Source organism: Podarcis cretensis (genome assembly GCF_951804945.1).
Source record: "Podarcis cretensis genome assembly, chromosome: 4".
Classification (NCBI taxonomy): Eukaryota; Metazoa; Chordata; class Lepidosauria; order Squamata; family Lacertidae; genus Podarcis; species Podarcis cretensis.
In genome coordinates this window covers 66,371,598-66,384,626 of record NC_137173.1, presented here as the reverse complement: position 1 = coordinate 66,384,626, position 13,029 = coordinate 66,371,598, and the positions used below count along the sequence as shown (strand labels likewise).

Genomic DNA, 13,029 nt, shown 5'->3' with positions numbered 1-13,029 from the left:
ATTAACATTTTTAAATTAATAGTTTTTACTACACAAACACATAACAATTCAACATAAACATTCATATTATGCAGTAACAAAAATATTATAACATTTATAGAAAAGAGAAGGCATTAAGGGGTTTTTTTTGATATGTAGGAGTACTGCATATTTTAACCAAGTAAAGGGACATGAGTGGATGGGAGATATGGGAGACAAGTACAGACCTCCCATTCCCCATAGTGGTCAGCTGAGCATGTCAAGAATAAATAAGCAGTAAAGCTTATGCCCTATGATTTCTATTTGGAAATGTGTGCACATGAATCTTACTAATGATCATTCTTATACTTCAGTTCTATTTCCTCTCTTCCTTTGATTTGTTACCACAAGAAAGAATTGCTAATACTAGTAATTCAACATTTTAAGTAACATAATTAAACCACTGATTTCCAAAAGTGTCTTTTTTTTAAAGGGGGCAGCAGCTATTAGCAACAATCTTGTCTAAGTAGATAAGTATGTAAAGTATGAAAAACTGACAATAATTTAGACACCAGATTATAAGTCATTCTCTATCCAATGAAGCAGTGGCGTAGCGTGGGTTGTCAGCACCCAGGGCAAGGCAAGTAATTTGCACCCCCTAACCCGTGGATTTGTGCCCCCTAACCCGTGGATTTGCCCTAACCCCAGATGTTGCGCCCGGTGCGGCCGGCCCCCCCTGCACCCCCCACGCTACGCCACTGCAATGAAGCAAAGGTAAGCAAACATTTTTATTATAGGTTTCAGCCATTATTCATAGCGCTAGAAATACCCTACTATTTTTATTTCCTCTTGGAGACTTTATCATCTGTTTTTCAAACACAGAGAGTAAGTAAGAGGTGTGTGTTTATTTCCCTAAGACACACCTGCAAAATGCAGATTTTAAGAGAGAGAAAACACAAAACAAATTGGATTTCTCTAAGAATTTAAAGTGCAAGTTAATCCAATATTTGGTGGTAGGGATCAGGTTATAATATAAAAGAATAATGCAGGTTTTAAAATCTGTAAAGCAAAATGTCTTCTCTCTCAGCATCTTTAGCCCAAAGCCCTGTGGCATATTTTCTTTGTTATTTTTGAAATTAGGAAATTGCTAAGAGATGAAAGTTCCCTAAATTTCCCCAGACACCTAGATGCTCTGAGCACAAAGAGAAGGGAGGGATATCCCAGCAGCGAGACCTACCCTTTGTCCTGTTGTCCACTTCTATTTTTGCTGGCTCCTGAACTGCTGTGGCTGTGGGTATTCTTTTTCCAACTGTCTGTAAACATATAAACAACTCCTCTTTATTTTATTCTATCTCACCAAAAACTCAGCAAGAAAGTAATGAACATAACGTCACAATTCTGTCATTGTTCAATCCTTTTAAAAAAAAAAAAAGATTAATTATTGATGTTATTCCCTCAGGCCTCACCTGCCAGAATTCCTTTAAGAAATGTAATTGTTTAGTTAACTGCCCCCTTGTGACCTTATAATTACATCCCATTCTGCGCCAATGAATTTCTATCCCTGTAATCATATGAAATATCAAAGCTCTGCTGACAAGTGAATATCCCATCACAAGCACTTGTACATGGTATGCAGTAATAATTGACTATTAAATACTTCCAATCATTCCAAAATGTTTCACTTGGGAGTAAAAAGCTGTCAAATAGCTACACCCAAAAGAAACAACACTTATAACATTAATTGGTATATGGAACCCAGTGATGTGAGCAGCATTTGGTCAGATGCAATAACTACCAATGAAGTTCTGGTATTCAAAGTAGCAACTTCAGTTGAACAATTTGAGATAGGATTATTGACTTTTATATCTATAGGCAAGTGAGGTTAAGCAGGACACTGAGCTTTGGAGCAGCTCACCTTCTTGAGAACAGACAAGACATTGACCTTTCCTGAAAATAAAATAAACAGCAGAGGAACAAAATGCTATATAAAGACCAAAACAGAGTTATTCGCTTGCAGAGGTCTACCTTCTCCTACCCCTTTTTTTTCTTTTACACTATCATCTAAACACACATAGCCCAGATTTTAGTTGTGGAAGAACATTTTTCAGAATTCATTAGGCAGAAGCAGAGGATCTCAAATGAGATAATCCAAAATTTATGAGGGTGTCGGGCAAATCTGTCTGATGAACTAATTTAATTAATTAGCTAAAATGGTTGCATAAAAGAACGCATGGTGGCAAGGGAGCAAATTGTCTTCTGGCAGGCTGTTTGTATGAAAAGCAAAATAGTTGATTTATGCTTGAAGGGGCAAAGAGGTGATCCTGCCAATTAAGTCCATTTGTTTTTATACTGATGTCATCTGCCAGAAGGGTTGCCAGATGTTTTTTCTTAATGTGTCTTTTGTTTGAAGTATTGGTTCTTACTCCAGATTAAGAGCCCCACTTAACAGAATGCCCCTCATTTCATCTCTGCCACATTATGTTTCTGACATCTCATAAAATACAGAGTACTATTTTTGCAACCAACTATATTGCCCTATGATGTTACACAGAGGACACATGAATGCTGTGGTTCTTTAAAAGTCCTTGCCATTCTCAGAAGCATTTCAAAACACAACACACCAAGCGCCTCTCATCTCAGGTGTCTGAATTTGAATCTTTCACTATCATCAGGCTTAAGAAAGAAACAAATAAAAATAAAGGTGAAATTAGGGGAGATTTCTGGCTAAGGGCTCTTTGAGATCTTTTATCCTCCCATTCTATATCACAATGAAAAGTCACACAAAATTTACACTGGTAGGCCTCAATGATTATGGAAATCAAAAGATACTTTTCCCGTGTTCAATAATGGCTTCAAATACATCATAAATTAAGCCAACACAATGGCATGGTAATTTTAAAACTATGCAAAGAATTCTAAGATTAAAATGGGGTGGGGCACAGAAGAATGCAAAAGGAAACTGTGTGCACTATAATATGATTTGGACAGGATTACTGCAAACAACACCCATATTAATCTTGGCGTACATTTGTGGTTTGTTATATCAAGTAACAGCGTATCTACATGTTCTAGACTTCAATATCAACTCCTAGCTTCTTATTTGCACGTATTTTAAACACAGAACACTTTTGATTCAGAGATTCTAAGACTAAAAATTATACTCTTTACATCACACTCTTCTTCGGACATGATAATTATGTGGAAAATGCAGGAAGCACAATGGTATCCTGCTTCCTGTTTATGCCCTCTGTGTTTTCCAAATTAGAACTTTCACATTCCCACCTCAAATGTGGAGATATGAAAGTTCTATTTTAGACAAGAAGAGTGAGGAAACGAAGAACACATGAAATTTGCACGTTCTACTCCACAGCATTATCACATCTCAAGATGCTTAAAACAGATTTTTCATTATTATTTGTCATTTATTATTATTTGGCCTGTTCTGATGAATGTACCAGCTATATGGAACAGAGGAGCCTGACGAAACCTATCAACACAGCTCTTCAAAAATATGATTCAGATTCCACTTAAAGTCTAGGTATCATCTGTCCATTTAGACTTACGTGTTTTATATTTTTAGCATGTAGGGCTTACGTGAACGAGTTGCCCACACATGGATGTCCAATGGAACAGGTGGTTGTGGTTTATGGTCTGACCAGCTGCAGTCCCACTCTCTCACCAAATGCAGTTGGCAAGTTCATCAGAAGTGGCTCACTGGTTATCCCAGTAGCAATATAGAGTATACAGAGGGGAAAAGAAGAGCTGCTGCTATAGTTTAACTTGATTTATGTTCTTTAACTGTGCTGCACATTATTTAACCTTAGCTAGATAGAAATATTTTATCTATTTATTTACAAAATACCCTACATTACATAGTAATCACAGGGCCTTTTCAACATAGTATAAAGCGCAGATGTCTTCTAAAAGTTTGGTAGTTATTTTTCTCTTTGACATCTGGTGGGAGGGTGTTCCACGGGGCGGGTGCCACTACTGAGAAGGCCCTCTGCCTGGTTCCCTGTAACTTGGCTTCTCGCAGCGTGCGAACCGCCAGAAGGCCCTCGGTGCTGGACCTCAGTGACCGGGCAGAACGATGGAGGTGGAGACGCTTCATCGTTCCTCCAACACCTTGAGACCCCAGTAATGCCCTAACCGTCTATGCCTCTAGGGGGGGAAATGACACAGTAAAGGCACCCCTACATTCCATAGAGGGCGACATCCATAACTTTTGCCTACATGAGATGGGGTACCAGAGGCTCTCCAGATGTTGTAGACGACAACTCTCATCATCGCAGACTGCTGGCCATGCTGGCTGAGGCTCATGGCAGCTGGAGCAAACTATTGTAATGTACAACTACCCTTTAGACAAATAGCTACTAGAATTAAATCATCTTAGAATCTAGGACCTAGATGATCCAGTGGCAAAGAAATAAGAAGATATCACAAGATTTTGAGAAAAATAAGAAATCTATGAAATACAAGAAATGTGAAGTGTTGCAGTTAAGCCTAATAGCAGATGTTTGAAAGCAAAGTTGGAATTGCTGTGGGGTTTTCTATACCTTACAGCAGGCATAGGCAAACTCTGGCCCTCCAGATGTTTGGGACTACAATTCCCATCATCCCTGACCACTGGTCCTATTAGCTAGGGATGATGGGAATTGTAGTCCCAAACATCTGGAGGGCTGGAGTTTGCCTAAGCCTGCCTTACAGGCTTGTGTCTGAACTAAATACTATTGCCTCTGTCCATGGAGGAAAATATACATAACAGTAATCTATCAGTAAGCAAATGACACAGACTAGTAGTTAATACTTTAAATAATGGAAGAAAACTGGTTACCATTCTTTCCTCTGCCTACTACTTCTTTTTTTAAGATAGCTATTCCACCCAGTGATATATTTTCTTTTGCTACCTGGATAAAAATATCCAGTGTTGTTGAAGTGATCTGAGCACAGACTTCCAAATTACATGTTGCTAAGTATAATACTAAGCACTAATTTATAGGATGAGAGGAGCTGGGGTAAACTATGCAGAACAGTAGCTAGAAGGAAAGGTATGGCAGGTGTCTCATTCAGAAATCCTATAACCCTGTTTTATTTAGCTGTTTACCAGTTATTCTGGTAAGAGAGAGGCCCTTGTACTATATTTTATTCCATGTTGCTTAAAAAAAGTGATAATATATATATATATATATATATATATATATATATATATATATATATATTCAACTGGGAAATACTATGTTTGCTTTCTACCATTATATAGACTCTTCTGTCTCCTCCGTACATTCCTCGTTGATGAAAATAGCACAGAAGAGAGCATTAGAACCTTCATGCATTACTAACCTAATGAAGAAATGGCAAATAATACCCTTTGGCCAATATCGTATTTTAATCATTTGTCTCTAGAACTTTAATGAAATTGGGGTGCAGTGATTATCATCTGTTTACTTATTTCTTGCTCACATCAAGTCTAGTTAGTCTGAAATTTCTGGGAGTACCAGTGCTAAATCAACAACAGTTGTTTTCTGACATATATACTGTAAAGGTAAAGGTAAAGGTACCCCTGCCCGTACGGGCCAGTCTTGACAGACTCTGGGGTTGTGCGCCCATCTCACTTAAGAGGCCAGGGGCCAGCGCTGTCCGGAGACACTTCCGGGTCACGTGGCCAGCATGACAAAGCTGCATCTGGCGAGCCAGCGCAGCACACGGAAACGCCGTTTACCTTCCCGCTGGTAAGCGGTCCCTATTTATCTACTTGCACCCGGAGGTGCTTTCGAGCTGCTAGGTTGGCAGGCGCTGGGACCGAGCAGCGGGAGCGCACCCCGCCGCAGGGATTCGAACCGCCGACCTTTCGATCGGCAAGCCCTAGGCGCTGAGGCTTTAACCCACAGCGCCACCTGCGTCCCTATATATACTGTAGTCTACATTAAATCAAATTGTACTTTGAGAGCAGTGAACACAACCATCAGGCCTGTGTCAGAGGCTTGAAATTAATGCCTAGGTTGAGCAGTTCTCTGTTCTCAGCTAGTCATGTGCACTCATAAGAGGAATCTGGACAGCATCCTGCTCTCACAGTGGCCACTGACCAATCACAATATGTAAGCTTTTTCAACGCAACTTAAAATGTAAGTATGCAGTACACAAAGCTTAATCATATGAATAGCAGATGCTGCACACATGACGGGCCGACAATTGGCAGTGAACTGACATACTGTATATTGAGTCCACGGAATTAACCCAGCCCCAAACTGTAACTTCATTTAGTATAGGTTAGATACAGAATATAAGAACAATGAGGATCAATTATCAATCAAACTTCCAAACCATATTGAGAATCTGTCAAATTGAGACTTCCAGCCATGTTTGCATTGTTCAAACAAATATACAAGCAACTATATGCTTTGGGAGAAAATGTTAGAAGCAGCAGTTGTGGAAGTCTGCTCTCAGGCAGAGAGTACCGAATGCACTTTAAGCACAAAGAGGGTGCTTTGGTCCTCATATGTTGTTCCCACTACACTTTGCTAATGAACCACTGTAGAACTAGCATAGACAATGAAATCTGCACAACTGACTTCCCGTTGTGTGGAGCAAAGGTACCCATGTCCACCAGAGAGCGTACTCCCCCTGTGGTCACCACTGTGAATTACAGCACCCAGCGGTGCCAGGTATATCGGGCGGAGGGGGCTTCAGTTCCCCCAGTATTTTTTGGCAAGGGGCAGCACCCCCCCCCATATTGAGGGGGCCACCATGCCCTGCCACTGCTGGAGCCAGGTAGCAGCTGGGGCAAGCGTGGAGAACAATCTCTGCACTTGCTCACCCCAACAATTGCCCACGCTCATCCCATCCACAGGGTGGGCGCCACAACCAAGAAGGCCCTCTGCCTGGTTCCTTGTAACTTCATTTCGTGAGTGAAGCATTTCACACAGGGGTTTTTTATAACAACTGCAACAAATCCTTTTCTCTTATATTAGAAAAAAGTTGGTCTGTCTTGTTCCAAAATTATGTACAAGAGCGATAGTCTCAAAAGCCATTTTGGCATATAAGCGGTATGTTAAAAATTATAACCATCTTCCTCTTGTCTGTTTTAGTTTGCTAATCTCTCAATTATTGCTTATGGTTAAGAAATGTAAACTTCTTCCACTCAGGAGGTTTTACTGAGATTTATCTATCCAGATGATGTGGGATGCAGGAAGGGGACAGCAGCAATTCAGGCAGAGCAGATACGGTCAGAACAAGCAGAGCAAATCTTATTAAAATCACAGACGAACAAGAATGCCAACGACACAAAGTTAAAGGAAGAAAAGGAGAAGCCCAGTCAGTACATTACACTCTCCATTGCTCCCTGATAAAGAAGCAAAACCAAAAAGATCAGAAAATTAAATGAAATAAATAAAACATAAATCAAAAGCTCTTGGATTACTTGGATTTGCTAAACTGATGCAAAAAATATGGAATATGCTGCAGTCAACACCCAATAATAACGATTCTAATTAAACCTACATCATTTTGCAAATTACACATCACTGGAGTTTCAGAGATATTGCCTAGCTTTTTGTTTACAGAGGTGTACAGAAACAAGCAGAACTAGAATCTTACTGTCAAACTAGTTGTTGCATCAACAGTCACGCCTATTATTCACATGCCTGACACATTCACATCAAAACGGGCCTTTTTCTAAGTAAAATGTATAACTGAGCCGTGGGATGTCTTCCTTCACACACATAGCATATGCCACTACAACACACCTGGGGATTTTGCTTGTGCACGTGCATGCTTTGTTGCTTGGAGTCACATTTCATAACATTTGGAAGCCTGCACAACGTGGGAGGAAATCTGCAGAACTGAAAATCTGACAACACTAATACAGCCGAGAAGTGCCTTAAGCATGTTACCAATGCTAATCGTTGCTAATCTAACTTCTCTTTTTGGTGAGCCCACAGAAGACTACAAGAAGTAGTAAAGAGATGCAGGTAATCCTCCCAAAATATTTACTGTCATCTTAACTTGCTCTCCAAACTTTCAGTTATAAGATCCTATAATGCACTGACTTTTTTTTATTTTAAAGAAGGCTTAAAGGTGGTTAAAGAAGCATCTTGCATTTGCTAGCAGACAGCAAAAGCTATTGTTGCTCCAGGGGCTGCTCATCCATCCATGTGCAGAGAAGTATATTTTCAAGTAATATCCCTCTGAACCCACATGTAACTCCTATGACACAGTCACATGGTATTCAGCAAGCAGAGGAAACTGAGCCTTCATTCACATGGCAGTTTGCTCTGTTTCTCCAACGATTTCCTGTTATTTTCCACATTATATTTGAGCTTTCACACAATGAAAAAACCCACTTCCAGAAATCTATTGGAACATAATGGAAGTTACAGCTATTTCCTGCCATTTTCATGGTTGAACCTTGAGGGAACACAAGCATGCTTGGGTGGAAACGGTGGAGTAGTAACAATGATGTTCATAGTTGTGTCACACCACTCCTGCGGGTGGTGAATGAAATTTTGTGCAACATGCTGGTGTATTGATCAAAAATCCATAGTTCCATAGCACAGCAGTGTCAAAGGAACATGAGAAAAAAGTTCTAGTTGGGAAAATAATCACACTCTCCTAAAAAGGGTACTCTGCTATCTCCTGCAACAAAATATGTGCAAAGTGTTGCTATGTGAATAGCAATAGTGTATGGTTCATTATCTCACCAACTGTCATAACTTCTAACTTAGCTGAAGCATATGGATGTATAGGGTGTTAGGTGAGGGGTAGTACTTCTGTTGAGGGACGCATGGTGCTTCTTCTGGGATAGGTTATCTACCTTTGGTCCTCACTCGGCACTCAGCTCTTGCCTGTGGTTCCTAGAAGCTGTCAGCATGAAAAAGCCTCTGCAACACCCCGGGAAATGGCTTTGACTGACCAGCTAAACCAGGTGAGGGTAGCCAATGGATCTCAAACCCTCAGTAATGGACTTCCCATGCATACGAATAAAGTCTCTTTAGGATTGAGCAGACGAGACCAGTAGTGGATCCAACAGTCAAGATGGCTGTTTTTGCATGTGCAGCAGAGGGAAGCGAAGGGCAGATGGGGCTCATCAACCTGGGAAGGTAGCCCATCTAGGAGAAGGAAATCTCTGATCCTAAACCTCTGCTGCCTTGCAGGATATATTTGGGTAGAAGAAAAGGCTAAGGAGTAAACCCTACCCATTTCCGGAGTGGAGTCCCTAAGTTAGATGGTGCCTTGCACATCTCATTCTGACAACTCCTACAGCCAAACTGGTGCCAAATACATTGCTCTGCTTTCCCTTGCATCAGTGAGGCAGAGGAGGTGTCTTGTCAGCTGGGCAGCCCAGGACCTCCATACACACTGCCCAGACTTGCACCCTGTGGAGGTAACCTCAGTGCTGCAAATGCAGCAGTTTGACTTCACCCCCAGAGGTGCACTCTATTGTCTCTCTCCAGACAAATGGATGCTAACAACAACTCAATGCAGCATGCTATTGACTCAAGGCAACAATTCAGGGAATGCACTTTCAATGGGATTTGAAGAAAATGATAGATAATAGAATGTCATCAGGATACTGAAGGCTCTGAAACAACAAGCTCCATTAGTTACAGGACACACGGTAAGTACCCTGTGGAACTCCACAAGGTAACGCTTATGGGTCAGAACAGGAGGCTTCTAAAACTAGGTTCTGAAATTTGCATGTCATGTAGGAATGGAACCACTGCAGAGCAATAAATGTATCTTTTCCCCAAACTTGCCACATAGCCCATGACTGATGGTACCAGAATCCAGTAAAATTAGCACGGTCTCCCAGTTTATCTACTGCCAAAGGAAATCTACCAAAATGGCAAAACCAATTTCTTTTCTAAGACTAGTCTTGAAACTTGACTAAAATGGATCTAGTAGCAATCATCCAAAGTGACTGTGGTAAAAATAAGCCTGTGGTGGGTGAAGTATGAAGAGATGGCAATCCAAAAAAAGTAGATAATATAATACAACTCTGCTATTTAAAATTGAATGAACCTCGGATTATACAACTGAACAGAAATACAATAAAATATCAAATAGAAACTTCAAAACAGCAAAACAACACTTCAAAAATCCATTAAAAATCATGAAAGGTCAGGAACAACTTCAAATCTAAAACTTCAACAGCAGCTATGCAGCACATCCAATGTATCAATGGTCTATTTTTCTCTCTAACTGGTATTCAGTGGTGACCCTTGGTCCAATAATATTTCCAAAATGCTATTTCATGCACTAATACAGTGACCCGCAGCATGTTTCATTGAAAATAAATTCTACTGAAATTGAAGTGGATTGATTCCACTTAAGAGTTTAGAATCAGAACACTTTTCTGCCTAAACCTATTCATGTCAACCATACACTGTGTTGAATATGCCTTCAAAGGGTATGAAGTTTGCACTCAAACATACACACACTCATTCATTCCTTCTCTTCCATCTGCTTACTTCTCTATTTCCCCTTTCCTCTGGTTCTGTTTTTCCCCTGGGGTAATATGCTCCCATCTTCCCTGCCCACCTCCAATACAGTTTCCTCCTCTCTGCATCACTCCCTGCCTGTGGGATTTGTGTATGTCTGCGTGCACATGCTTGAGGTTTTTTATATATAAAATAAAATAACATCTGTGTGAATTTGTAACATTAATGAACAGTGAAAAAGGAAACAGGCAGCCCACACATTTTCCAGACTCATCCAAGAGTTAGCTTCTTCCATTGGCTATGAAAAGGAGTAAGAACTGCTGAGAATCTGTCAGCTGCTCTGAAATGTGCAATATGAACTTCAGATGTCTATTAAGTTATCTTAATATTCCTCTACAGCATGTCTACAAAGAGGATGACAAGGGAGCAATTGGGCTTGTGTGCAAGGACTGGGACCTTCATTGTATAGCCATATTGCTGCAGTAGAAGTCCAGAGCTGAAAACTGTACCACAACGATTACAGTGGTACCTTGGGTTAAGTACTTAATTCATTCTGGAGGTCCGTTCTTAACCTGAAACTGTCCTTAACCTGAAGTACCACTTTAGCTAATGGGGCCTCCTGCTGCTGCCGCGCTGCCAGTGCACAATTTCTGTTCTCATCCTGAAGCAAAGTTCTTAACCCGAGGTACTATTTCTGGGTTAGCAGACTCTGTAACCTGAAGCGTATGTAACCTGAAGGGTATGTAACCCAAGGTACCACTGTACAGAGTTTCATTTGAGCAGGTCCAAGTTGAAACCTCAATGGATGTTATTATGATTGCTCCACTTTTCCAACATTATTAGTGCGGTGAGAATGAAGACCTCAACTCAATGTTTCTGAACACAATCCACCAGGAACCTTTTCACAGACCTCTTTTAAATGAAGCAAGATGGGAAAGGCATAGATAGGCACACTCTTCATTTTAACAGAGCTTGCCTGTAGAAGGAGTGGTTCTAGGTGAATTGTGTCTGTTTGTGTTGTTGTTAGAAATCAGCAGTGTTTACTTCGATAAAGTAGCACTGAGCATATGTTGAGTTGCATTTCAAAATACCGTACTGTTCGCTCTATAAGACGCACCTGACCATAAGACGCAACTAGTTCTAGAGGAGAACAAGAAAAAAAATGTTCTCTCCCTCTCTGCTCAGCGCCTCTCCAGCAAAGCGGGAGGAGAAACGGAAGGGGCTCCGTTTCTCCTCCCGCTTCGCTGAAGGGACGTTGTGCAGCTTTCCCTCTCTGCGCTGCACCTCTTCAGCACTGAAGAGGCACTGCGCAGCTCTCCCTCTCCATTTCTTCTCCCGCTTCGCTGAAGGGGCGCTGCACAGAGAGGGAAAAGCTGCGCTCCCACTCTGCTCAGGAGGCTTCAGGAGGCTATCGCTGAAGCCAGGAGAGCAATAGGGATCAGTGCGCACCAATCCCTCTTGCTCTCCTGGCTTCAGCGAAAGCTGCGCAGCCTGCATTCGCTCCATAAGACGCACACACATTTCCCCTTACTTTTTAGGAGTGGGAAGCACGTCTTATAGAGCGAAAAATACGGTACGTCCAAAATACCACAGACATTTCAGCGAGCTATGAAAATACTGTCCTTCCATCTAACTCTTTCTTGTTCTCTATTGTTCTCTTATGTACAGGAAGACCCACGGCATATGCAAAGTTGATACATTTATTTAAGGAGCTATGTAGCTTCATTCCATGTTTAAACAGAAGTGACAGACAACTGCTTTTCAAAAATACGAGGATTAGAAATGCATAGATACATAAATATATTACAAAGTTGGCAAATAATAAAGTTTGTAACTCAAAACAACTGTTTTGTATAATTACACAAACTCTCAACATCTTAAAAATGGCATTTATCAAACTGGGTTTCAGATGTAAGTCTAATAAGTGACAATATTTTAACCAAAATAGTGATGATATTTTAACCAGAAATAATAATATTTTTCTGGAAGAACAAATAACAGGAACAAATACATTATTTTGGAAGTGGACTTGCTTCCCTATCCTTTCTTTTTCTTTCCTTTTAAATAATGAAATACAGTGGTACCTCGGGTTACATACGCTTCAGGGTACAGACTCCGCTAACCCAGAAATAGTACCTCGGGTTAAGAACTTTGCTTCAGGATGAGAACAGAAATCGTGCTCTGGCGGCGCAGCAGCAGCAGCGTGAGACCCCATTAGCTAAAGTGGTGCTTCAGGTTAAGAACAGTTTCAGATTAAGAATGGACCTCCGGAACAAATTAAGTACTTAACCCGAGGTACCACTGTAAGCACATGAAACTCTATGCCTTCCATAGAGACAGTACAAGTTAACTGAATAACAATATTAAAGACAGTTTTAAAAAATCACACTAAAATGAGAATATCATAAAACATCTGTGTACATTTACTGATCAAAGGGGGGGGGGGGGGGAGAAGAGGCAGCCAGAGAGTTCCAGGACAAGTTCTGCCTCTGTAGAGGAGCCACTTATTCTAATATGTTACTTATTACTTCACAAACACAGATGGAGCTGCTTTCAGTGAAAAGTCTCTCACTTCTAACACATCATTTTAAAGCCATGATACAGGCAAAGGCTCTTGTTGCCAAACATCTGTGCT

The 13,029-nt window shown here is 40.8% G+C and overlaps 1 protein-coding gene and 1 long non-coding RNA gene across 6 annotated transcripts in view; one reads left to right on the top strand and one right to left on the bottom strand.

Annotated features, from left to right (window-relative positions):
• Positions 1 to 13,029, top strand: part of LOC307214001 — a 257,787-nt gene that overhangs the window by 51,582 nt on the left and 193,176 nt on the right. The window lies entirely within an intron of this gene.
• The window catches only part of SH3KBP1 (SH3 domain containing kinase binding protein 1), a 140,373-nt gene that overhangs the window by 34,574 nt on the left and 92,770 nt on the right, over positions 1 to 13,029 (bottom strand). For all 5 annotated transcript variants that reach the window (XM_079972251.1, XM_079972254.1, XM_079972250.1 and 2 more), the window contains one exon: positions 1,196 to 1,271. In XM_079972251.1, the coding sequence (XP_079828377.1) occupies positions 1,196 to 1,271 (76 nt within the window). The remainder of the gene's footprint in view (positions 1 to 1,195; positions 1,272 to 13,029) is intronic.